Genomic DNA, 27,364 nt, shown 5'->3' on the forward strand with positions numbered 1-27,364 from the left:
CATTTGGGTTGAGGAGACTGCCTCATACATATACAAATAAACAAAAGGAATTCTGGGAATGAATTCCAAACAAGCTCTTAGAAAATCCCATTTACATGGGTTTATTCTATAAACTAAAGCTCACCCACTGGGTTTTTAAAGCAGAAGCCAGGATAATAGCTGATCAGATTCCAACTACAGACCGGTTTTGCCTATAGGATAAACCCATGTAAATGGGATTTTCTTAGAGCTTGTTTGGAATTCATTCTCAGAATTCATTTTGTTTATCTATATCTGTATGAGACAGTCTCCTCAACCCTAATGATTTGTTTGTGAATCCACACGGTCACTCTACCTGATCAGAAAACCCTGCACTACACTGATGAGCCCCAAGAAGGGCGAAACTGGTCTGTAGTTGGGAATCTGATCAGCTATTATCCTGGCTTCTGCTTTAAAACCCAGTAGCTGAGCTGTAGCCTATAGGATAAAACCATGTAAATGAGATTTTCTAAGAGCTTGTTTGGAATTCATTCCCAGAATTCCTTTTGTTTAAATAAATTAGAAATGTGATTGTGTGTATATACTGTAAATATACAACATGGCAGCTCCTACTTGTTTTTACATTTTTCAAAATACCGTATATACTCGAGTATAAGCTGGTCTGAATATAAGCCGAGGTACCTAATTTTACCTAAGAAAACTGGAAAAACTTATTGACTCGAGTATAAGCCTAGGGTGGGAAATGCAGCAGCTACTGCTAAGTTTTAATAATCAAAATAAATACCAATAAAATAACATTAATTGAGGCATCAGTGGGGTATATGTTTTTCAATATTTATTTCAAAGAAAAACAGTAAACTAGCACTGTAAGCAGAGAAGAGGGTCAACAAAAACAATATGAGTGCTACTCCACGCTAATTGCACATTGGCAAACTGGTAGCAGACCCAGTCCCGGAGGAGATGTAAGGGCAAATAAGTATTGCTAGTGGGAGCCTAGGCCAGGGCACTGGAGGGTCTGGTTGCGGGGGGCCTAATTTGCACATAAAGGAGAGAGGGTGCTAGTCTAGAGGGACCCATGGCACCCGACTCGAGTATAAGCCGAGGCTTTTTTCAGCACATTTTGGGTGCTGAAAAACTAGGCTTATACTCCAGTATATACAGTAAGTGAAAAATGACCGACACGTTTGAATTCATGTTGAATATTTGTCACTATAACAAAAATGCACCCCACTAAGAAAAGCGAAGTGCAATTGCCAGGACACCAGAAAGCCTTGCTATTTATTGGCTGGCAGCTTTGCTTCTAAATCACATTCCATATTTCTTATTTAATCCATGAAAAAAGATTTGCTATTTACAAGTAGGGCACCTGACAGAGGCAAAAAGCTTCTAACTAAAACACGCCATGCCATTTCCAACAAATATTTCATGAAGTAGAGATAAAGTGCTTGAGACGGATGTTGACAGCATGTTAAAATAAGAGAAAGAAGAGAAGGAATATGTGAGAAGCGTCTGAGGAAAGCATTAACACCATTTTATCTAATCAAAGAGAATGATCTGAATCAACTTTGTAGCAGATGCCCTGCTGGTTAGTGTGAAACACTTAATGGAACTTGTTTTTTTTTTCCCCTTATGTTGAAGCAATTTTACAAATCCCTTAAAAAAAATGGGAGTTTATTTTGTTATTGTATTTACTTTTTTATTTTTTTTTGTCACCCCTGAAAGACCTTACTGAAAATGGGTATTAAAATATCTAATTTATTCTGGATTAAATGAAAGTGGTGAAAGGGACTGTCTGGCAAGCTTCTCCTCACATTTTGCACATTGTCAGAGCAAGCAGACCTTTAGGCATTTGGCTGCATGCGTAGAAGCTTTTCATTTAACACTTACTGCTACATTCTCAATTATTCTTGACATAGACCGGGGCCACAATTTAAACCAACCGGGCTTATTGTAGTGCAAAGTACAGATTCTCAATGTGATGTATATCCCTCGTACATCAAGTAAGGGGTTTTTTTTTGGCTTCTCACAGCTCCGGCACAGTGGAGATTCTATTCATAGGGCCTACAAAGATTCACAGCAAAGGGCTTTTCATGTGCAACTCTACAGTGAGAACACCTTCCCCTTATTTCATGGAAATATCAAAAGAAAGAGAATAAAGAGGTGGAAATATTCCAGCACATTAGAAGCCTGGCACAACATGGGCTAATTCAGTTACCGGCTTAGATGATGAAGAGCAGCATTAAAAAACAAAAATGGAAACTGGAAATGAATTACCTTTTTTGTCATCGAAGTACAAGGTTTGCTGAGCTGGATTCGACCACTGGAGGGAGGTGTTATCATTTTGATCAACTCGGCAGGTCAAGTTTATTGTTCCTCCTTCAACAACGGTAACATTCTGCGTGACTGGAAACTGCCCTTGGCTTGCTAAAGGGAGGGTTAGAAAATACAGCTGACATGAGCATCAGACTTCCGAAAGCAGAATGTAAAACATTAGCATGCTACAGGCTGGCAAAGGAACAAGAAGCACTGGAAAATACAGGGAGGCAATCAGCTTGGCACATGTATTTCTCCCAGTAATATATATAAAAAAATACATTTGCTGTGGGCTTTTTATTCATTAAAAGAAAATCTATTCAAGACATTTTAAATGTACAAATGATTGTAAAAAAAAATAATTTTAAAATTATTTACTTTCCCCTGCATGTATGCACAAATCATAAGTGTAACAAAGACATGTACAGGTATAGGATCCGTTATCCGGAAACTCATTATCCAGAAAGCTCCTCATTACGTAAAGGCCATCTCCCATAGACTCCATTTTAAACAAATGATTCTAATTTTTAGAAATGATTTCCTTTTTCTCATAGTTACATAGTTACATAGGGTTGAAAAAAGACCAGAGTCCATCAAGTTCAACCCATCCAAGTAAACCCAGCACACACAACCCACACCTACCAATCTATACACTCACATACATAACTATATATACAACCATTAATACTAACTGTAGATATTAGTATCACAATAGCCTTGGATATTCTGATTGTTCAAGAACTCATCCAGGCCCCTCTTAAAAGCATTAACAGAATCTGCCATTACCCCATCACTAGGAAGGGCATTCCCCAACCTCACTGCCCTCACCGTGAAAAACCCCCTACGCTGCTTCAAATGGAAGCTCCTTTCCTCTAATCTAAAGAGTAGAGTGATAATTTATTGAGACAAGCTCTACAAGATGAGCTCTATAGATGGCACATATTTGTTACATAAAGATATTGCTTCCTGTATTTTGTGTTCTGAACATGTTCTGCTTAAACAAATGAATGTATATAGTCTTCTTCTCATAGATTTTTATCCTAAAATGCAGATGCCTTTTAAGATGCATTTTAGTGATTTAATTTTGCATTGTGCAATAATTAGATGCTATAAAGCACAAATGACCTTAATAATACTATCCTTTGAGTAATAGTATGACCTTTATAGCAATGTTATCTGCAGGACATCCTAATCTTACACTTTTGACCACAAATGATTATAATAAAACTAATTAACACATTAGAAGCCTGTTAATGATTCTGTGACCTGTATATATGTAGGCTGAATATGTAACTTCTAAAGATTCAACCATCCTTGTAAATTAATGTAATTCTACATAAATCTGATTTCCTACTTAATGCACCTAAAGATGGCCATAAACAAGCCAAGTTGCCAGTTGTCGGCAGTTTATTGGCCTGTGCATGGGGCTCTCATGTCTCTACCAGTAAATACAGAGATAAAAAATACAAAAACTCACCACCCTGGTCTATTCTGTTTTCTATTGTGTTTTGCTGGCAAGTCTTTGCACTCTAGCACCATCTATTTAACACTCAAAAATGGTGTCTGGACAGACAATATGTGAAAACTTTCTGGCTGCATCTGTACATTGTGCACAAAAATCTGCTCTGCTTAGTAACACATTCCACATAGTGTACCCTGGAATTGCTTCTAGCTTGAAGGTTGGAGTACCTCCAGGGTTCCCCTGTATTGTATGAACCTACTAAAACAAAAAAAACTGGAGATTTGGACTCTCTGGTTCCAAACGCAAACAGGAATGTGCAAGGAGCATCTTTGGATGCAAATTCTTTTAATGAACAACATAAAAATGTAATGATTGGAAAAATATTTGTTTTAACCATAAATAAGCCCAAATATATTTTCCACATACAATTTCACTTAACAAGAACCATTTCAAGAAAGTTTTGGTTGAATACAAAAGTTCTAAAGTGTAAAATATCCTAAATGAATGCAGCAAAAACAGTCTGAAGCAACTAAAGGTTTGATGCAGTAGTCTTCAAGTTGTTCAATATGTACCTAGAAGTTCTATTGTTGGCTGATGAGATTCTAACATAGATATAGCAGCAGTAATTATGGCATGGCACTTCTTGAAACCACCTAACATAAGGAAGATGACCAGAAGAAGACAATACTGCCGGGACCACATGACTCGTTCTGCTTTTGCTACAAAAACTGTTACCAATCAAACTTCTGTTTCACAAAATACTGATCGGAGCTGATAATTTAAAGAGTCTGCAGCATCACACAAAGATCATTTAGAGCACTTGAAGAACACTCCAACATTTATGAATTCAAATGGAGTTAATGAGTGCAGAATATGCAGGAGCATGAGCAAAACAATGTGATTTCACGTCTCGAGAGGGGGGATGTACTTGGTAATTAAAAAAAAAAAACGAAACCTCTATGGGAAATGCACCGCACAGCAGATTACTGTGACAGATGAAAAGTAAAAGTGTACATGGCAACTTTGAGAGTTATGGATTAATATATTCTCAATTGTCTTAAAGGTTAGCGGCACCACCAGTGTAGAATACACACTGAATTATGTATGTAAATTGTAATCATTTCACTGACTCAAATTGCATAATAAAGCGGTCACTGTCAGATACTCAGAGAGACTGCTATTATTGAAGTACACAGTGGCTTTAGTGTATGGGGAGGGGTGTTAAGTTATTAAGCATTACAAAAATATTCTACATGATATTTACTGATTTTATAAAATTCCCAGATACGTGTACAGGTATGGGATCTGTTACTCGTAAAACCCGAGGAAGCTCCGAATTATGGAAAGCCCACCTCCCATAGACTCCATTTTAATAAAATAATTCCGATTTTTAAAATTGATTTCCTTTTTTCTCTGTAAAAATAAAACAGTACCTGTACTTGACCCCAATTAAGATATAATTACCCCTTATTGGGGGCAGAACAGCCCTATTGGGTTTATTTAATGGTTAAATGATTCCCTTTTCTCTGTAATAATAAAACAGTATCTGTACTTGATCCCAACTAAGATATAATTACCCCTTATTGGGGCAGAACAGTCCTATTGGGTTTATTTAATGGTTAAATGATTCCCTTTTCTCTGTAATAATAAAACAGTACCTGTACTTGATCCCAACTAAGATATAATTACCCCTTATTGGGGGCAGAACAGCCCTATTGGGTTTATTTAATGGTTAAATGATTCCCTTTTCTCTGTAATAATAAAACAGTACCTGTACTTGATCCCAACTAAGATATAATTACCCCTTATTGGGGGCAGAACAGTCCTATTGGGTTTATTTAATGGTTAAATGATTCCCTTTTCTCTGTAATAATAAAACAGTACCTGTACTTGATCCCAACTAAGATATAATTACCCCTTATTGGAGGCAAAACAAATCTAATTGGTTTAATTAATATTTTATTGATTTTTTAGTAGACTTGAGGTATGAAGATTCAAATTACAGAAAGACCCCTTTTCTGGAATACCCTTGGTCCTGAGCATTCTGGATAACGGGTCCTTTACCTGTACAACACTATGAGGCCTATTTATCGTAATTCATATTTGTGTAAGTTTTTCCACTTTAAATAACCTTAAAAGCTAAGAAAAAGACTGTTACCTATTTTTTAAAAATACAAATTAAGAAATGCCAGCAAATAAAATCATAAAAAAAATCAAATACCTCAAATTTGTAATATTTGCATCATTATTAATAAACTGCAAATCTCAAAAAAAAAATTCAAAAACTGAAATTGACTACAAAATTTAAATTTTGCCTACGACAGCTCCCATTGACGTGACCTTGCAAGCTTTCAGATGCCGACGTTTTACATTAGTATTTTCCGCAAAAATTTGTGTTATTTAAACCATAATTAAAAATCATGATTTATGCAAAAAACACAAACTGGGAAAAAAAAATAACGTTATGTGCATTGAAATGAGATTATCCTCCAACAGTAGGATTTATATTGAATTAAATAAACTTTCAAGTATTGTATAAGAACTCTCTGGAGGCTATTCACTAGCATTCACATAAAAGGTTCCTTCTTTGCTGACTTTTTTGGTCGATGCATTCGTTTTGTTCCTGATCTTATTATTAGTGATGAGCAAAAAATTCGAGAAAAGACAGGAAAATTCATGTAACGGTGAAAAATCAGCCAAACACGTTTATCGCACAACTTTTTTGTTGCTCACATTTTTTTTTGTCTCGTGTGTCTGTTTTGCCCCAACTGCAACTATTTTGCCGCAACCAAGCCCAATTTGACGCGAATGCGCCTATTGTCCAATATGATGCAACCACAACTTTTTCCGCTATGAATTTTCATGCAAGTTTTGTGATATGTGATATGTGGAAATTCGCTGTGAATCCATGCCGCAGAAAAAAAATTGCTCATCATTACTTATTACTAACCCAAATGTTGCTGAACTTTCAGCATGCTTAATATATTATCTAAGCCTTAAGCATGCTGGGAGCTGTAGTCCAGCCACATCAGTAATAGAGTCTCATTACAATTAGAGATTTGTCAATTCCAGGAATTGAGTTTGGATCTGACTGAATCCCAGAATGCAGAGCCTTCTAATCCTTAATTAACTTAATCTGAATTGTATAAGTCCTATGACATCAATGTGCTGGACAACTGAAGGCAATGTTTTTTTTCTTCAGATGCAACATTTTTTTAATATTCATGTGCTCAGATTTTGTTTGGTTTATGGGTGACTGTTTTTTCAATGATTGGGTTTCTAACAAAATCGAAAAATTATGGACTCCATATATCTGTAAATACAATACTGCTTGATACTTTTCCTCCAGGGCCAAAAGGCCAATAAATAGAAGAGAATGCCCAAATGGTTTCACCCTGTTGGAGAGATCACCCTTGGCATATACATTGTTTTGTTTCTAAGATGTCCAGCCCTTCCTTGTGTTTTCAGTGTGCATCACATTAACCAATACCACAGAATGCATTACTCCTAAATGGGGTATCTGCAGTCAGATATTTCTTTAAAGACCTTCATTTGCTGCAATCAATGCACTTACTGTGCAGCTGAAATATGACAGCATGAGAAGAGAAATCAATATTTATATCGTATAACTGAGCATAGGGTATTCCACAAGGGACATGATTTTCTAGCTTTTTTAATACTCATCATAAATTTCCATTATATCTTCATTTTTATTTACTCTTCACATTTGTTTGGTATGAAAATTAGAAGCTAAATGCATCATTACCTTCTTCTTTGCACTGCTGCCCTAGGTTTTTATGAAGGTGGTAGAGGCTGTATATAAAGTTTTAGTCTTATGTAATGGCTCCACTGTATACAGGATAGAACATTCATTCTTACCTTGACATGTGTAAAAAGTAAAGACAACAGAAGAGCAGGGTGTGTGGACTAAAAGCAGTAGGGTGTAATGGCTTTGCTTATAATGTCAAAAATATTGTTTATTTGTGATTCATGGTATTAGACACAATAGTGTAGGTTTTGATCCTACAAACCCAGATACTTTTAAGCTAAAGGCACCATTGAACCCCTTTTACTAGTGATGAGCAAATTTTTTCGCCAGGCATGGATTTGCAGCGAATTTCCGCATTGGCGAATTGTTTTGCAAAACTTTTGTGAAAATTAGCCACAGAAAAATTTGTTGCATGTAAAAAATGGACGCGGTCGCGTCACAAAAGGGCGCGGACGCATCAAAATTGGTCACGGCTGCATCAAAAAAGACGTGGGTGACAAAAATAAGACACAGGCGACAAAAAAAGACACGGATGACAAAAAGTTGTGCGACAAATGCATTTCGCCGATTTTTCGCTGTTTCACAAATTTTCTTGTCGTATTGTGAATTTTATGGCGATGCGAATTGGGACAGATTCACTCATCACTACCTTTTACTTCTCTAACATGAATATGAATACATGTTAGTTAAAATATACCTATAGTATTCTTTATGGAACTCTATCATGTAAAGACATGATAAATGTATAACTTGTCTTTCCCTACCTTCTATAAGATGTAACTATAATTAGCGATTATGACTTGATCTGGAGACATTTACAGCAACAAACTGGGATGAAGGCCTGGTCAAATGGTATGGTATCACACATATGTATTGAAACTTTCAAAGATTTACCCTTTGACCATTACATAGTTCTGACCACTTTATTCTCATATTATGGCTACACTATATTAAAGTCTACATACATTTGTACTTGTATCAATGATTTATACACAGTAAAATACTGTTTCCAGTATCCAAGGTTTCTATGAACTTTGTATGCATAATAATATACTGCTGTCATAGCAGCTGATGATGGATAATGTGAGCTATCATGAAGCACGCTTCTCAACTAATGACTGTTTGGCATGTAATGCAGAATAGAGAACCCAACAGTCACTTTATCTTACTGTAGGGCTGTTGGTTGCCTGCTGCAACCAACTTGTTATATGGCTTGGAGCTAGCAAGCCGCACTGTGAAATGATGCAATTGATTGCTCAACCCTCAAGCAAAGCAAGGCTACTACAGTAAGAATTTGCAGAAGGTTCATACTGGATGAACGGCTTCTCTCTCTGAGAAATGGGCAACTAAGCACATAATAAACTTCACCACACTATACTGAGTACATCCATGATAAAATACAGGATCCCATGGTATTGGAGGCTCTGCATTCCATAATACATCTTGTTCTCTAGTTAACTAGGCACGGGTGGCTGCTGTTTACAGCCATACTGGAAATGTTATCCCAAGTACTGTAATTATCTAAATACGGCTTCTTGAGGCAAGAGCACAGTGTTCCACTAAATAATTAATATGGTATATTGAGAAGTAATGGCCCTACTTGGCTAGGCCACAGTTAATTAAAACATTTATAGTATCACATACACAATGTAGAAGGCTAAAAAAAACAGCAGCAAGGACAATGGGGCTTGAATAATAGAACATACATTGAAAAAAAAAAACTAAAAGAATTTTGGATGTCTTATAATGTCTTATATTGGATATTCCTTAATAAAAGCTGATTTAATTCAGACTTAGACAAAATAAAAATGGCTGCACAACAGCACAAAAGCAATACCTGTCTCTGGTCAGGGATTTTATCCCAAGTGAAATGGTATAAACCACAGCCTTTCCTATATTTCTGTTTATAAGTTATACTCCTTAATGGCAGTTTTTGACATCATAGTCTTTTTTTTAGGGAAACTGTGATGGCTGAAACCAACTGCCTATTTTCATATGCCATTCGTTTTAAAGGGTAATGTAGCACCCATGTTTCATGGCATCTGTTGGCACTGCCGGATCCATATCCAATTAAAGGAGAAAGAAAAGTAAAAACTAAGTAAGCTTTATCAGAAAGGTCTATGTCAATACAGCCATAAGCACTTACAGAAACGCTGCACTGAGTCCTCTGATTTGTTGTCTTTGTTTTCCTGTGCCATAGACACGCAGCTCTCTGCTCTCTGTTCTCTCCTGCTCCCCCTCCCTCAAGAATGCTAAGAACTCCCCCCCCTTAGGAATGTGGATCTGAGCCAATCAGCAGGAAGCTGACGTATAGTCTAACTAACTGAGCATGGTACACTGGTCTGGGTCTCGGTGCAGGAGTGAGGCATTATGGGATCTTTCTTAACACAGCTCAGCGTTTTTTCTTCCCGTTTGGCTTCTGATCATCTGAACAGGTGAAATATAGGGAGACTTAAGGGCACTATTGAGACAACTGAAGGTATGCCTGCAGCTTGAGATTAACTCTTATTAGCCTTTCCTTCTCCTTTAACATTTCCCGGGAACAGGTGACAATTCTTATGTATAAGAAAATGTTTTTGTTGCTAAATATTCTTAACTCTGTTTCTGGCCATAGTTAGGACAACAATCAATACACATTACTTATGTACGTTGGTTAAAGTTGAATACACATGTGAATGGATATTTAGCACAAAGATCATTAAGTGAAGTGCAGCCCCATGAAGTTTCAGGTCATGCCCTGATCCCCTACACAAGGGCAATCATATCATCCATTAGTTTTGCCTCATCAATTATAATGCGATTGATCTACAATTTAGTAAAATTGGTTAGCAAGCAACATGAACAAATAAACACAAAATTAGCTTCAGGAATGAACCATTTTTATGCAAAAATAGCCCCTGTGTAGCCATAGCTATTGAACTAGGTACAAGATGAACAGCAGGGATAGCGGGCACATGGCTTCCCTACAGTAGCTCAATTGATACTTTTATCATATTCTGCCAGTTAGATAGATAAGAGATACCAGTTAAAGTGGAACTCTGGCTTCCAAACTAAAATGTGTTAAAGAGCCCTACACAACACAGAAAATCCTAATATGCTTATCATTGTAATCCGTTCCTTCAAAAAGTATGAAAAATAACTTTGTTATATGCTGAAATCCAGCTGCAAAACAGTTATCTTTCAAACAGTTCTTTGAAATTCTGGCAGGGGAGGAGGGACTAAAACATTGATGTTACAAATTGTAACAACTTCTTCACAGCTTAAAGACAGCATGCAGGAACTACATAACCCACAATTCATTGCACTGTGATGTTTCTTTCCTTACTGACATAACATTGCAGGGAATTGTGGGATTGGGTGGATGCAGGCTGAGGACAGTCGATTACTGTTACATTTTATTTGAGTAGCAAAGTAGCCAGCTAGATCAGCAGGAGAACAGGGGGTGGGGCTTAGGGAACAGTTCCAAACCATATTATTACATTACAAATAATGAAAATGCTGCATATTATGTATGTATGTATGTATGTATAACTATATTTATAAAGCGCCACAAGGGTACGCAGCGCTGTACTATCTTACAGAATACAAAATTACACACAGGGAGGACAAGTGATATAATAAATAAATACAATAAATATATATAAATGCACAGGGAATAAGTGCCATGTGGTATGAGACACAGTAGGAAGGAGGTCCCTGCCCCATAGAGCTTACAATCTAAATTATTTAATTCATGTATATTGCAAAGTTTTGCAAAATTATGTTTAGTTTTTAAACACAAGGAATTATGGGAACTAATCCCAAAGAGCTCAAAGAAACCCCATTTACATGGGTTTATCCTATAGGCTAAAGCTCACTCAGTGGGTTTTTAAAGCAGAAGCCGGGATAATAGCTGATCAGATTCCCAACTACAGACCGGCTTTTCCCTTCTTGGGCTCATCAGTACAGTGCAGGGGTTTTCTGATCATCTTAGGCAGAGTCAGGGGTGTGTTTAAAAAGCTTAAGTTATGTTTGAGTTCCCCTTTAATGAGCTCTAAGGAAAACAACAGAAAGGTCTTCCTCCCCACATACAAATAACAAATGCAAGCACTTTTTTCTTTAACCTACAACTTCCAAAACTCCACGACAGCCTTTAGTTTAGCAGCATTTGGAGAGGCACAAACATGAAATAAATAATTTACAGATGTGAGAGTCAGTGGTGATAATGATCAGTGCCACTATTTGTGTGATCCGCCATTAAGGAAGCATACAGTATATCTCTTTCTAAATCAGTGTGCCCACCGAGACTATACCATTCACAACACACATTTAATCTGCATTCCTAAATTGTTTATATGCAGAGCTGTTATTCTTGGAGCGATAATCAGTCCAGGAGCATTGCACAGAAGAAAGATTCAATAAATAAATCAATGAAGTCTTTTTATATCATCTCTTTCACTGCATGATTAACTCAAGTGGCACAGACTGCATTCACCTATTCAGACATTTGGTTCAATATATCTTTCTGGCTGATTCTTTTTTCCGCCCTATTTCGAAAACCATTTTGTATGTGCTTTTCTTAATTACAGGGTAATAATGAAGAATCCTTCCATCACTGTTTTTTTTCCTGCAAGTAAAATTTATGTAAACTTGAAATAAGGCATGTTTGTCCTTGAGGGGTGTTCTCATATTGGCAAGGTAACACATACAGTATTCTTTAGTGCAAGGTGCACAGATTCCCTTTCCAGTATAAAGACTAAGTACAGGTATGGAATCCCTTATCCGGAAACCCCTTATCCAGAAAGTTCTGAATTACGGAAAGGCCATCTCCCATAGACTCCATTATAAGCAAATAATTCTAATTTTTAAAAGTTAGATTTTCTTTTTCTCTATAATAATAAAACAGAACATTGTACTTGATCCCAACTAAGATATAATTAATCCCTTATTGGGGGCAGAACAGTCCTATTGGGTTTATTTAATGGTTAAATGATTCCCTTTTCTCTGTAATAATAAAACAGTACCTGTACTTGATCCCAACTAAGATATAATTAATCCTTATTGGGGGCAGAACAGCCCTATTGGGTTTATTTAATGGTTAAATGATTCCCTTTTCTCTGTAATAATAAAACAGTACCTGTACTTGATCCCAACTAAGATATAATTACCCCTTATTGGGGGCAGAACAGCCCTATTGGGTTTATTTAATGGTTAAATGATTCCCTTTTCTCTGTAATAATAAAACAGTACCTGTACTTGATCCCAACTAAGATATAATTACCCCTTATTGGGGGCAGAACAGCCCTATTGGGTTTATTTAATGGTTAAATGATTCCCTTTTCTCTGTAATAATAAAACAGTACCTGTACTTGATCCCAACTAAGATATAATTAATCCTTACTGGAGGCAAAAGAAGCCTATTGGGTTTATTCAGTATTTAAATGATTTTTAGCAGACTTATGGAGATCCATTTTACGGAAACATCCCTTATCCGGAAAACTCCAGGTCCCAAGCATTCTGGATAACAGGTCCCATACCTGTATAAATACTGCTGGGACTGTATTGTTACTCTTAAAGTAATCAGTTTGAAATCTTTAAATACCTGCCACTCCTGTTCAAATGCTAATTATAAGGCTGCAGCATCCCATTAATCACTTAGGTTTCCTTCTCCTCCTCAGATCCACTCAGCCCCCTGCATTAGGAATTTACTTTGACTCTTGGCTAACTGAGCATGCTCAGTTTTTCTCAGCTCAGGTTACCAAACAGAACCTCCAGTCTAGCAGCCAGTAAAGAGATGGCACTGTTGGGTTCATAGAAACTCTGCTCCAGTTGTACACCCTGCTGGAGAAACATGTGTTTTCTTCTAACCTCCTGTCCTGAGCTTAGTTAACCATTCGTCAGTGCTCAATCCAATGAGAATTTTTAATCAAAGTAAGTTCTGCCTCTGTAAGCTTGCATTCTTCATTGCATGAACTTTACAGCACACATGTGCAGTTTGCAGATGTAAATGTCACTGAAGATGTGTGATAGGGAATATGTCCACTGTTTAAAAGCTGCTATTTGGTTTGGGTGGCGAAGCTGTGCCCAACTTTTATACATGGTAGGAAAATGTAGGGTTTACATGTATGTATTTATGTATATCTTTATTTATAAAGCACTACTTATGTACGCACAGTGCTGTACAGTAGATGTTCTTTAAAGAAACAGTATAAGCTTAGATTAAGGGCACATGTACTTCCTCAAGTGTAGTGAAAAAAGTCCAATTTTGTGCACAATTGTCATGTTTTTTTCCCACAATGCAGTATTTTTTCCCAGAATTCAAGCCTCGTTGCGGTTGCAAGGGGGCAATGAACTTTGCCCTGTGCCTAGTGATGAATGAATCTCTTGTGAAACTGCTGAAAATCTTGTGAAACGCCGCATATTTAGCCAAACAGGTACCATGCAACATTTATGACATGTGCAACTTTTTTGATTTGATGCATCTTTTTTACAACCCCAGCTTTTTCCTCATTTTGTAGCTGCAAATTTTTGCAAAGAAATTCACCAATGGGGAAATGTGGTGAAATTTTTCCATACCTGCAAAAAATTTTACTTATAACTAACTGTGCCTTCCACAACTGCAATTCCCCAAAATGACCACAGTTGCACAGAAATGTCATCTTAAATTGGACACAGTTGAACCGAAATCTGTCTTCTATCATTTCCATTGCGTGGAGTAATGCCTATGGACTCTGGGTGGGAAGGGAACCCTGGAGCTACTGCCTGGTCAGGAGGTGGTGGTATCTCCAGGGTTCCATTGCGTCAACAGGAGCAGCAGCGCATAATTTGGAAGAGAAGGCAGGAAGGACTGAGTATGCCAAATGGAACTATACAGAAAAAGTGCATTTGGACACAAGTACCTTCAGTGAAAGTGGGTTTTTTAGGCTCAATTGACTGCAGGAAAATTGTGGGACTGCAACTGCACTTGCAGACATAAATGAGCCCTATACTTCTCTGAAGTGGTTGAAAATGTATTTTTTCCTATTTTTTTTTGTATTTAATTTTTTATTTTCCTATATATTTTCTTATACCTGTATATGGCACTGACACACACTATGAAATGCAATGACACATCCATAGCTTGTAGTGCAAAGACCACTTATGTACCAAGTACATGAATACAATACAGCAACAGATAAACGTGTAACGTACCATAGAGAATATAATTACGGATAGAGATGTACAGGATTTTCGGCTCAAATTGCCACCAGACTGCTGGAAGGTGCAGATAATCAATAGCAGCAAGCTCACAGGTCGCATGTCTTGGTTCTGGAGAAGGACCTGGTATGGTTTCTAAGCATCTACACAAGGGTTTTATTTATTTAAATTTGTTCCCATTCTCCAGTTGTTCTTAATGCTGTCTGTCTAAAAACTGTCTTTACATACATTACTGTCACGAGATGTCAATGTCCATTATCCGCCATAATCTTATATGTAAGACTGTGTTCTGATTTGTAGCTTTACTGTATCCATTGCTTGTAAGCACTTATGCCTGTTTATACCAGCATAATGTTTCTACTTAACTCTTTATCTCTATGAACCATGTTCACAAATCTTCCTTATTATAGATATTAAAGCCTCTCTTTTATCTGTTCTATCTCCCTCTGTTCATTGTGTCTGGTATCTTATGTCAGTAGCATAGATTTATTATGTCAGTTTTCGGCTTGGGCCAACCCCTTTTCATTCTAGCCTCACGTATCTGAATCATGCAAAAGATGTGATATTCCTATTAAACTGTTGCCTAGGGCCTTTATCATGGTATTTGCATTTATTCCAGTTCATATCCTATTGCTTCAGTGTAATGCTCCTATAAATACATAATCATTCAAAATAAAAATGCACATCCAACTCTACGCACTCTATATATGCTGTCTTTTCTCTTTACCATTATTAAATGATATATAATTAAAACATAAACCAAGCATTTGCGGAAACTTTTAGAGACATAGGGGGTTATGTAATCTAAGGCACTAAGTTTGCCCAGGAGCAGTAAGCATTTACTGATCACCTGTTTAAAAGCAATCATCTTATGGGTTACTATTAGTTATTGCTCTTGGGCAAACTTAGTGCATTTTATTACGTATGGGGGATAATGTATAAATATTAATTATATCCCCAAAAAGTGTTAACATTTCCTGTAAAATAAATTGCATATTTATAGCTCTCAATTGCTGTCCTAAAGTAAGACTGTAATGATGGAGTATGTCTTGCACTATATTTCCAGGGGCACTACTGCAATGTCCCCCCCACCCCTACTCTGGCGGCATCAACCAGGTCGCCTCAGGGTGGAACTTACCAATTAAATTTTCCTGTGTATGTCAATAAAAGAGCTCATGTATATATTTATGTTGATGCCATTAATTGTCAACACCCTCGAAACCTACTAAAGCATAGATTTTTTGGGGTGACAATTTGTGTAAAAAATGGCCTACTGTGTTATACAGGCAACTTACATTTAATTCTCAGCCTAACACAGCCTAATAAAAATGCCTATAAGTATTAAACAGTAAGATGAATATTACGCTGGGTGCAAAAAAGAGCTACATCCATTGAATCCTTTGTATCATGCATAATAATAACTACAACTGTCATTTATTTTGGCACTTGTCACTTTCCTAACTCCAACCCAACTGTCTATCAATATTGTTCATTTCCTGTCTGGGGATTTTGAATTAGCTGTTTAATATAACATTTTTTTTTCTAAGTTGAAATATCTCATTCTCTGTGGCTGTGGGACCCGACATAACAAAGCACTGGGGGCCATTTACTACCGTTGGATTCCGATTTGGATTTTTTGTGCTAAAAGTGACAGAAAAAAAAATGTGCAGCTTTTTTTGAGATTTACTATGCATCCAAACAGCTAAAAATCCAACTCCAACAATTCACCAGCTAAATCTGAGATCATGTAGAAGTCAATGACAGATGTCCCTTTCCTTTCCTGAAAGATCCTTCTTTTGCCTCAAAACTTTAGAGGTTTCAGATTTTTGACGCTGTTTTATGTTCAGTTTCCAGGGCAACAATTAGAAAAAGTCTCAGTTTCTGCAACTTTTTCCCACGTGGATTTTTTCCGTTCTGATTTTTAAGTAAATGTCAGACATTCCTGGAAATGAGTTTAGTTAAATTTTTAAAAATATGAGAAATGTTAGTGTTTTAGGAAATGTGCCCCTTGGCGTAGGTAATTGTCGGTTCTAATTAGTTTATTAGTTTAGTTTATTAAGATTCATGATCTTTGGGGTAAATGTAATACATTTGCTAAGCAAACAAAATTAGAGGAAACCAATGTGTGTTGCTTATGTTGCACTTACTTTTTACCTTATCTGGGCAAAAACAGCAACAAACTAGGATCACAAATATTTACTTGAAAGTATTGGGAAAGCTGATACGGGTGAAATATGTTATTTTCATAACAAATTAAAAATTAGCCATTCAATGTTGTTTAGAATATAATTAACACAGTTTTTGATATCATTAATCACATTAGCTTACACCTTTTAGAAGAAAATGCCTCATTTGTAATTCCTTTGGGTAAAACCTCTTATTCTTTGCTAACAGTGGAATATCCTTTCAAAGAGCTTCATTGATATCGTTTTCAAAATACTGAGGGGGAATATATCTGGAATACATCTGGGAAAAATTATACCCAACAAAGGAAGGACTTTGCATATTTGTATCCTATCTCAGTTTTTTTTCCAGTGACACCTAGAATGATTGATATTCACATAGTTCTAAGCTAAAACTGTAAATTGCAGTGCAAGCATTAGCCCCTTATCAAACTTCTCTCCTAAGAGAAGAAGAAGCAGAAAAGGAAGAGGAGGAGACTCTACAACTCTTGTCCTACTCAGCCAATCAAACTGGGCTCAGTTTTTAGTATAATTCTCCACATTCTGGGAAAACCCCTCAAATCCTCAGGTGTGTGCAGTGCCAAAAACACTACCTCCAAGTCAGGTTTCAATTCCTGAACCTTCTCATCCAGAAAAAAGGGAAGCCAAATTACTTTTTTTCTTAACACATTTATACCCAATATAAAAGCATTTAAAAATCCCAGCTGTCAATCATATATTGCCTGCCCCACCTCTATGCCTTAGGCATAGAGGCAGGGCAGACAATTACTTTTACTTTCCATTCAGCACTCACTTTCCCCCTCCCTCCTCACCATCTAATTGCGTAGCCAGTGCATGGGTTTGGGCATCAGGTCTCTCATCCTGGCACACAATCTAGATTTTGGCATGATGCAAAGCTTTCCTTACTAACAAAATGGTGGCTTCCTGCTTGCTGTTGTTGTGTTGTTGTGACTGATGGAAACAAGATTTATATCATTTATATAGTGTACGTAAAGTTTTTTAACCCAATAAAAAAGAATTTGGAATTATTTTTTAGGGTGATAGGTCCTCTTTAATAGAGTTTAATGGGTGTAATTTTGTCCCTACGTTTGGTCTTTGAACTTGCATTAGGAAACAAGCCCTCTATTAAACAGCAGTCAATTTATTGTTTTATGTCAATAATATGGAAAGTACATTTTTGACAATTTTGGTGGAAAGTTAAGCACTGTAGTTGTAGAAGTACAGTATCTATATACTGGACATATATAACAGTGCTATAATATAAATGTGGTTTAATTTTTCAGAATTATTAAAAATTATTTGCTCTTTATTGCACCCAAAACGAGGTTGTTTTTTTATTGCACCCAAAAAGAGGTTGTTTTTTTATGTTTGTACCCAAAAACAGGTTTTTCTATAAATTTTCAGTGAAGCTGAAGTCTCATGAATAAGGGAAATTGAAAAAATTGTTTAAACCTGCTGCTTTTTTTAGAGCCCGCTCAACCTCCCGCCGCCCGCCTAACCCCCTCCACCCCGAGCACACATATATTATAATATTATGTATATATATATAGAGAGAGAGAGAGAGAGAGAGAGAGAGCAAAAATGGAAGAATGCCGCACTCACAGGGCTTAGTGTAGAAAAATAGAGTAGTTTATTCAAACAACAACCTGAGGTTGTTGTTTGAATAAACTACTCTATTTTTCTACACTAAGCCCTGTGAGTGCGGCATTCTTCCATTTTTGCTCTCTAAACTACAGCTCTAATACTGCACCCAGGCGATCTGTGATTCCATCAGACGTGAGTGCCTGTTGCTTGGACTTCTATATATATATATTTATATACATATATATTATATATATTATTGGTGTGATGAGGGGAGGGAGATGCTGGCAGGGATCAGGTCTGGGTTAGCAGGGCCCACCTTGATTTATCCCAGTGCCCTGCTGGCCCAGTTCTAGCACTTGTGTTTGCGGCCACAGTAAAATGCCCTTGCCCATGTTGTACTTATACAGAGTAACGCATCTGCTAAAGATTTAATGAGGTTCTCTCATTACTTTCTATGTTACCTGCATTTATTTAGTGCACTCTTTGACATTCTATAATACGGAATTCCTGTGCAGTGCTGATGCCTCTTGAATGCCTGGTATGAAACCTTTTAATGACTGCTCAGAGCTCAGAAGCAATCCTGTAAGCTAATAAAGGCATTAAGGAAGGCAATATGTGGAGTATTTATTTAGCACACGTTTGCAAAAACCACAGCCGCCTCCTAGTTATTAATGATGGGCAAAGTGATCTGAGGTGTGAGCAGGTTGTGTCTTTGAAAGAGCTCAGAAACGCACACCCACACATTCCTATACAAATGCAATTTTACATAACTCCATTTAGGTCTTTGTTCTGGTGGAGTTAGATATGTTGTACTCTGTTGGTTCTCTCCCATGCGTCACTTCACTAATATTTAATTCTAGATAGATTGTAAGCTCTACGGGGCAGGGACCTCCTTCCTCTTGTGTCCTCGACTCTCAACTTATTGCAGCTGTATTTATCTTGTATCTATCTGTATTTATTGTTGTACTTTGTATTTATCTATTATTATCTTATTAACACCCTGTTTGTATTAATGTATTCTACTGTACAGCGCTGCGTACATAAGTAGCACTTTATAAATAAAGATATACATACATACATTCTAGTTTTAGATATTTCGAAATTTATGTTACATGCTCTGATTTTTGGTTATTTTCTACTCTTGCCGTTCTATAATATGTCTCTGCAACCAAGATTTGTCCTGAGAGTATGACAAAGTCATGCCAATGGATCCTGCCAGAATGCAGTATGAGATGTGTGGTACTAGGCCTTAATGACTATTATATTAAGGCTTTCACATGGAAAAACACGTCAGGGGCAGCGACTTTGATTAAATAAAATAAGCATTGTAATGCAATTAGGCTTGCATACAGCAGATGGCTATACATGTCTAAAGAATATGTAAAAGCCACACACTGAAACTCCAAGCACAATGTGTTTATATCATCCAGCATTAAATTACAGAGACTGAGAATCATGTATATTTATAGGTGTCCTATGACCAAGCACTGTAATTGGAAAGCCAGATATTCCAGAACAGTTTCTACACAAAGACATGTCTGAATATAAATTAATTATCTGCATGTTATTGCTTCCATTAAGTCCAGCACCATATCAGGCTTTCCCACTGCATTCACACAATATGAAGCAATTTTATATGAATCACAGGCCGATTGTAATGCCAACACATGATTAACTGTTTATTATCCATTTATTATGATTAAATCACTCTAAGGCAACATTTAATTTCTAATGGGGGAAATTATTAAACAGTGCTAGCATAGAAACAGTATAATGCTATGAGGCTAATTTATCAACGTTCTAATTACATTTTTTAGTATGATTAGAATTTTTTTGCACTAAATCTCATGAATTTGTTGCGTTATAGTTTCAAAAACTCACATGTTCTCTAATTTATTAAGAGCAAAAAAAATCAAATTCAAAACTTGGGCATCTAAAATTTTATGAGTTCATGTAGCAGTTAATGCAAGTTGTCCTATGCCAAAATGGTTTCTTTTAATAAATAAGCATTCAAGTTTTGTAAAATGTCAAGCTTATTTGAATTCGAAAAAAAATGAAAATGTTTCACAACTTTGACTTTTTATATAGAAACCTCCAAGCTGTTTGTTTTTTTTTAAATACTTGTGTCTTTTTTGAACTGAGTAGTTTTCAAAGGGACGAGCAAATGTTTTCACCTCATACAGATTTCTGCCAGAAAAAAAATGCAATAAAGATCACCTATTGGCTCCAATGCATTTAGCACAAGAAAAAAACATGGTAAAGAAAAGGTCAGTGGCTCCAATGCATTTGGCAAAATTTTGCCATTTTACAAATCTTTACTACTTTTTGGAGAAACAGAAGGGGGTGAATTCTTTTGTTTATAGTATGCAACTATTGCTAAAAGGTTTTTTTGTTCTTGTGAGAAAAGACAGTTATTGGCTCCAATGCATTTGGACAAAAGAAAGACTTGGAAAAAAAGCTTTGATTGGCTCCAACACCTATTGATTTCAATGGATTTGGGGTGAAAAAAGTGAAACCAAGTCTATTGGTTCCAATGCATTTTTTGTGAAAAAAAAACTATTTGAAAAAAATGCCCATTGACTCCAATGCATTTGTCAACATTTTGGCGTGGCATGTGTGAAGGTTATATAACATATGAGTCAGGAGACATTATGCACTATAAAATATCTAAAATATTGGTTCTGCATGGTATGGAGGCCTTAAACTGCCTTACTTTAGTATAACTTGCCACCTAGTAAATTTAAGGCCCTCAAGAGATGTAATAAAAGTAAGTTAATTAATAGATCTGATTACAGTACCATTAAAAGGCATGTAGGCAACTGGATGACAAAGCATATTATACTAAGATATAGTAATGGTCCTTAAATCTAAAATTGACTCCTATGTGGTATAAGCATTTGACAATGGATATATTGACACTAATGTAAGGTACTTTTTCAACCCCCAAAGATACATTTTTTTGGCAGCCTTGGATTCGCTGCTAAATTACGCAACCAGTGGCGAGTTTTTTTCGCAACACTGCCACAAAAAAACTTGCTTTGACAACAATTCTCTAAGTGAGTAAAAAGTCGCGGTTGCGTAAAAAAACCAACAACCTGCGGTTGTGTCCAAAATGTCACGGTTGCATCAAATAAGTTACAATGGTTCCAAAAAAGTTGGAACTGCGGCAAAAAAAGTCATGCAGTAGCCATATTTGGGTAAGATAGAAAATAAAACTTTATGTTATCAAGTAAAGTAGACTGAAAACTTTCAATTAAAGAGTCACTACTGTACATGCAGAAAGAATTATGCATGGTGGAGAAGCTGCGTGCCAATATGGTTATACACAAAATGTGCTTGAATTCATGGTTGAATTCCTACCACCTAGAAAGGATTTGGATATTTGGAAAATAACTGTATTTAATATCACATATAAATACCCAACCCCAATAGAGAAGTTCTTAAAAATGAAAATAATGTTTTCTGATGAAATTTGGGAAAGAATTAATAAAAGAATTATTCAAAGAAAGTATGTTATGTCCCCGCTAAATAAGTTATTGAAAAAAGATGGACAAGAATTACTTAGGGGCAGATTTCAGAAGGTTCATCTGTTCAGGGTTAGGATAGAACTTACAATTTGTGAAATCCTTTGCCTGAACCTGGATGGGTGAAGCTTCATATATCTGCCCCTTAGTGTGAAGAAAAAAAATAATGAAGAGCCTATAATGCTATTTTGGACTGTTTCATATACATTGTTTATTGACATTGGATATTCTCTGTAGTAAGACAATGAGCTTGTTTTTTTTTCTTTAAACCAGGGATCCCCAACCTTTTATACCTGTGAGCCACATTCAAATGGAAAACATGTTGGGGAGCAACACAAGCATGGAAAAAGTTCCTGAGGGTGCAAATAAGAGCTGTGATTGGTTATTAGGTAGCCCCTATGTGGACTGAAAGCCTACAGAAGGCTCTATTTGGCTTTACACTGGGTTTTATGCAACCAAAACTTGCCTTCAAGCCAGAAATTCAAGAATAAGCACCTACTTTGAGGCCCCTTGGAGCAACATCCAAGGGGTTGGTGAGAAACATGTTGCCCCCGAGTCACTGGTTGGGGATCACTGCCTTAATCCATTGTTTTCATGTAAATGGCCAATTAACTTTTAGAGTGGCTTTACAAATAAAAAAAGAGACTATGTTTTTTGGAAGACTCCAAGATGGCAAATGTCTTTCTATAATGTGTTATTGTTATAGTAGTGTTAGTAAAAGAAGTCAGTTTAATCATTTATTCCAAGGGTTTCCCACTAAGGTCCATGATTTTGCCACTTACATATCTTTTTATTTGATGGAAATAAAGCTGAATGCTGAACTCAGTGAGCAGGTTAGCCTCGACAATCAGACAGTATTTTTAGTTGCATGCCAAAAAGAGGCAAATACCATAGGAAGGTGAATAATTCAAAACTTATAAAAGAATAAAGAAAAAATAAATAGGTCCATCTAGAATAAAATTCCTGAAATGAGAACTTCATTTTTTTATAAGAAATAATAATTGGTATTACATTCAGCAAGTCTTTGGCTATTCAGTTGAATGTAAAACCAGAAAACATTCAAGAGTCTTTAAAAGCAGTTTAAGAATTACAAAAGTGGCACATACAAAAGGAATTGACAGACACTTTATGCCCTTTAGTTACTTTCTAACAAAATCAAGTTTACATTAAATGTAGAGAAGGTTGCTACCCTGAGCACCGTGCTTATCAATTCTTTGTTGAAGTTCAAAGAATTTAAACATGAAAGATAGAAAACAGTAACACAATGTTTGAAGGCCCTGGAAAGCAAATCCTTTTTGGTGGGGGGGAACATAAATGATCAAACATAATAAAGAAAAGTCTGTTTCAGGGAACAGGTTGTTGGTAACTGAACTGAAAATCCTTTATATAATTATTTGAGCGTTTAATAGTTTTTTTTTTTTGAGCTTGGCAGAATCAGCAATCGTTGTATGTTTCAAGTAAAACAGTTTTCATTGAACAGCACTGCAAAATATGTTCATGCTTTATAAATATGTGCTAATAATGGCAAATGGTTTCACCTATGGTACCACCATAAATAGCGTTTGCATTGTATAGTCCGGCGCAAAAGATCCCTGGCAGACTTTCACAGGGCAGGTGTTATTTTCTTTCTTTTGTATCCATGATGCTTGGACTTTGCACCTCGCACCCAACAGGCTGAACTGGTGGATTGGTGGTTACTGCAAGTTGCAAGGGCCCCATGTAAGCGGAACAGAATCACATTTTGTGGGTTTTCTTGACCTAGACTTTAGATACATTGTGTGTTGCAGTGCCAGGACAGGCCAAGTGTACATACTCAATAATGTCGGGGGTGGGGGTGGAGACACAAGCAAGTATTGGGGTTGCGCAGGGATGCGTTTGGGAGAGGGATTAAGAGCAGGACTAGAGCACTTGAATTAGGTGTAGCCAGACAAGAGGTATGTGCCTAGCATCCTCAAGCGGTGTGCCCTAGGCTGGTGCCTCTTCTGCCCAGCCCTAGTTCCAGCCCTGGGGTGTTGCCGGTAAATACATGTCATAGCCAGGCCCAGACTGGCAGTCTGTATGGTCTGAAAAATGCCATAGACAGTGTATTCATTGGGCTGGTAGGGGGCTGTTTGGGCCTCTGTGTGCTGGAAATGCCAGGGCCTATTTTGAATCGCAGTCCATGTCTGGTCCCAGGACAGATCAAAGAAAAACAGGAAAACATAAAACCTATGGTGCCGGCATACTGATGGTTTCATTTACGCCCCATAGATTGTACATTGCATGTAAAGCATAAAAAGGCTGGAGGGTATGTTTATTATGTCAACAACTATTTTTGAAACAGTTTTCAAACTTTTTATCCACTTAGTTTATACATTGATATAAACTAAAACAATATACCATGTAACCATTGCCACGGAGTGATTCACAAAGATAGAGTAAATTAAACTTTTAATTAATGCAGTCAAAATATTGTAAAAGGAGAATCAAATTCACAAAAGACTCACTCCAGCTTCTAGTCGTATTTTGTACAGGTCATTTTATACCGTATACAATATTCTATAAGGTAGTATATACAGAATATCAAAGAGCAATAACAGAGTTTGCTACAGTCTATCAGAGTGAAATTTTTCTACTCTCTGTTGATTTCTATGGTTTAAATTGATTTTAATGAGTGAGATTTCACCCTTTAATAAATACAGGGCCAGATTCAATTCAGTGAGAAAAAGTTTATAGACAGTTTATCACTTGAAAACTCATGGTTCATTCAAGCTTCGGTATCATGACTTTCCTTGGGCCAGGTTGGAGCTGCAGAGTGCCATTGAGCCCTATGGGAGACTTTCCTTGGGCCGGGTTGGAGCTGCAGAGTGCCATTGAGCCCTATGGGAGACTTTCCTTGGGCCGGGTTGGAGCTGCAGAGTGCCATTGAGCCCTATGGGAGACTTTCCTTGGCGGTGGCCAGAGTGCATTGCCCTATGGGAGCTTCCTGGCGGTGGCTGCAGAGTGCCATTGAGCCCTATGGGAGACTTTCCTTGGGCCGGGTTGGAGCTGCAGAGTTCCATTGAGCCCTATGGGAGACTTTCCTTGGGCCAGGTTGGAGCTGCAGAGTGCCATTGAGCCCTATGGGAGACTTCCTTGGGCTGGGTTGGAGCTGCAGAGCGCCATTGAGCCCTATGGGAGACTTCCTTGGGCCGGGTTGGAGCTGCAGAGTGCCATTGAGCCCTATGGGAGACTTTCACCACGATACGAATTTTCACGCAATTAACGCACATCAGAAATTATCATGGTTAGTCCGAATTTTTTTCAAAACGTGCTTTTAAACATCTGAAATTCGGACTTATAAATTCGGACTGATAAATCTGCTCCTTTATGTCATTATATTGTTACATTTTTATCAAGCACAAACAAAAATTCTACCTAAAATGATTCAAATTAATAGTTTTTTAAGTGGGTTTATATGACAAATTGATCACCGTAAAGCAGTAGGATGTTTACCGGCGTGAAATGAAAACATGCAGCATTGTTAAGTCCCATCTCCCAGGTATTGTGTGTTAACAGAACATAAGAGCAGAGCAGGATCCACTTACAGGAGCTGCAAAGTAGTAATCTAGGTGCATGTTCACATTGTGAAAACAACAGCAGGGAGCAGTCAAAGCATTTTGCTGTAGAAAAGCCCAAATATGTGAGAGCCATCACTTCTCATTTTAAGGGTTTGGCAACAATTCTGTCATTACTACAGAAGGTATATTATTAAATGCTGGATTTTGGGTTCACGGCTCTGGCACACATCCTTTAACGACACCCTGTTGTTTTTTGTTATTTTTTCCTCTTCAGATTTCATTTTAGCTTTCACACCTGTATTGGACAAGGTTCATAGATGAATTTATTTATTTCAATGAACAGTTTCTCCCCAGCAATGTAAACAAGCATTTGTGGGTTTTTTTCTAGAATTGTTCAAGAGATTAAACGGCAACTGGATAAAAAAAAAAGACAGTGGAACATTTTCGAGCAAATTAGTTCCACAACATGATTTCCAAACATTGTTTGTACAAGATGATGTGCCTTATAGGAGCAATGTGAGCTTCGGCAGTGTCCATTTGTAAGTTTAACTAAAGATCGCTAATAAAGGCCATGGTACGATCGTATGTCATGCTTTCCTGATCAGCGGCTGTAAAATCAAACTCTCAGTTGCAAAACCCGTGGTATAGTACTGTGTGAACTATGTAAAAGTAGCCAAGAATACAAGTACTGCAAATTCGTACAATGTAGTTTAGCCAGTTTGTGCAAATATATAGGGGAAGTATTTACTTGTATTTAACAAAAGTCCAGTAAATATGCAGTTATTGTATTATAAGCAGGGGCGTAACCAACAGGGCCTGCATCCCCTTGGGGCCCGGCGAAGACGTGCATTGTGATATGTAGAACATAAGAGAGGTGTTTGTTTGTTTGTGCACTCATCGGAAAAGAAAGGGGCATTTATTTTCTATATTTCTTCTCTATATTTTTTCAGTATTAAATATGGGCAGACCAAAATACAAAAAAAGGTAAAGCAAAAGGGTAAATAGTGATTCTTCCAATCTCAACAAAAGGTCAGTAGTATGAGTGCACCACCCAATTATGTCTGTAACTGTCTGGATAGTTGCCTATCAGGCAAAATACTCTATATGAAGGAATAAAGCACATGACATGGGCAACATCAATTTGATGGGCGCCTCCCAACAACAGAAAGCTCCTCTGCCTCTTTCTTAAGATAACATACTAGGCTATAAGAAACACTTTGGGTGATAAAGGCCACAGCTGGTCCATTAACAAATTTACATAAATAACAACCAACATAAATAATCATCAGTTAAGCAATGTAAGCAATTTCATTAATCTAATACAACGTATTGAACAATTAACTTTCTTGTAACCTCTAATAGATGCTGGAGGCTGCAAACCATTCTAACCAAGAGTGAGGGGCCCGCCTGTGTTGCTTTCCTCCATTACTCATTCCCCTTCCATCACTTTGGCCCCAGGCCCTGTTACAGCCTTACTGCATACCCCTATCACTGGTTCCCCCCAGGGGAGCCCATCCTCGCTTGGCTTTAAAGCAGGACTGAAAAGAAGAGTCAATGCATAGAGTACGCTATAACATCATTAAAGAAATGAAACAGTAATAAGAGGCATCAATAGTCTTTAATATGGCAACTTTTATTTCATGGACTGATGCTAGTGATCATTATAAGGGTTGTTTGCTCTGTACTTAACAAGGCTATGAGGCGTATTCACACAATTTGCACCCTTGAGCATCAATACACTTAGGGGCATGTTTATTATGCTGTGTAAAAAACGGCGAGAAAATTTGCCACACATCGCCAGGCTTCGCCGTGTAAAAACGGCATAAATTTCGGAG

At 37.1% G+C, this 27,364-nt stretch overlaps 1 protein-coding gene across 3 annotated transcripts in view; it reads right to left on the bottom strand.

The window, feature by feature from the left end:
* cadm2 (cell adhesion molecule 2) overlaps positions 1 to 27,364 on the bottom strand; it is a 958,543-nt gene that overhangs the window by 195,890 nt on the left and 735,289 nt on the right. For all 3 annotated transcript variants that reach the window (XM_031895847.1, XM_031895846.1, NM_001005713.1), the window contains 1 exon segment: positions 2,254 to 2,403. In XM_031895847.1, the coding sequence (XP_031751707.1) occupies positions 2,254 to 2,403 (150 nt within the window).

The sequence above is a fragment of the Xenopus tropicalis genome, chromosome 2, assembly GCF_000004195.4.
Source record: "Xenopus tropicalis strain Nigerian chromosome 2, UCB_Xtro_10.0, whole genome shotgun sequence".
In the NCBI taxonomy this organism is placed as follows: Eukaryota; Metazoa; Chordata; class Amphibia; order Anura; family Pipidae; genus Xenopus; species Xenopus tropicalis.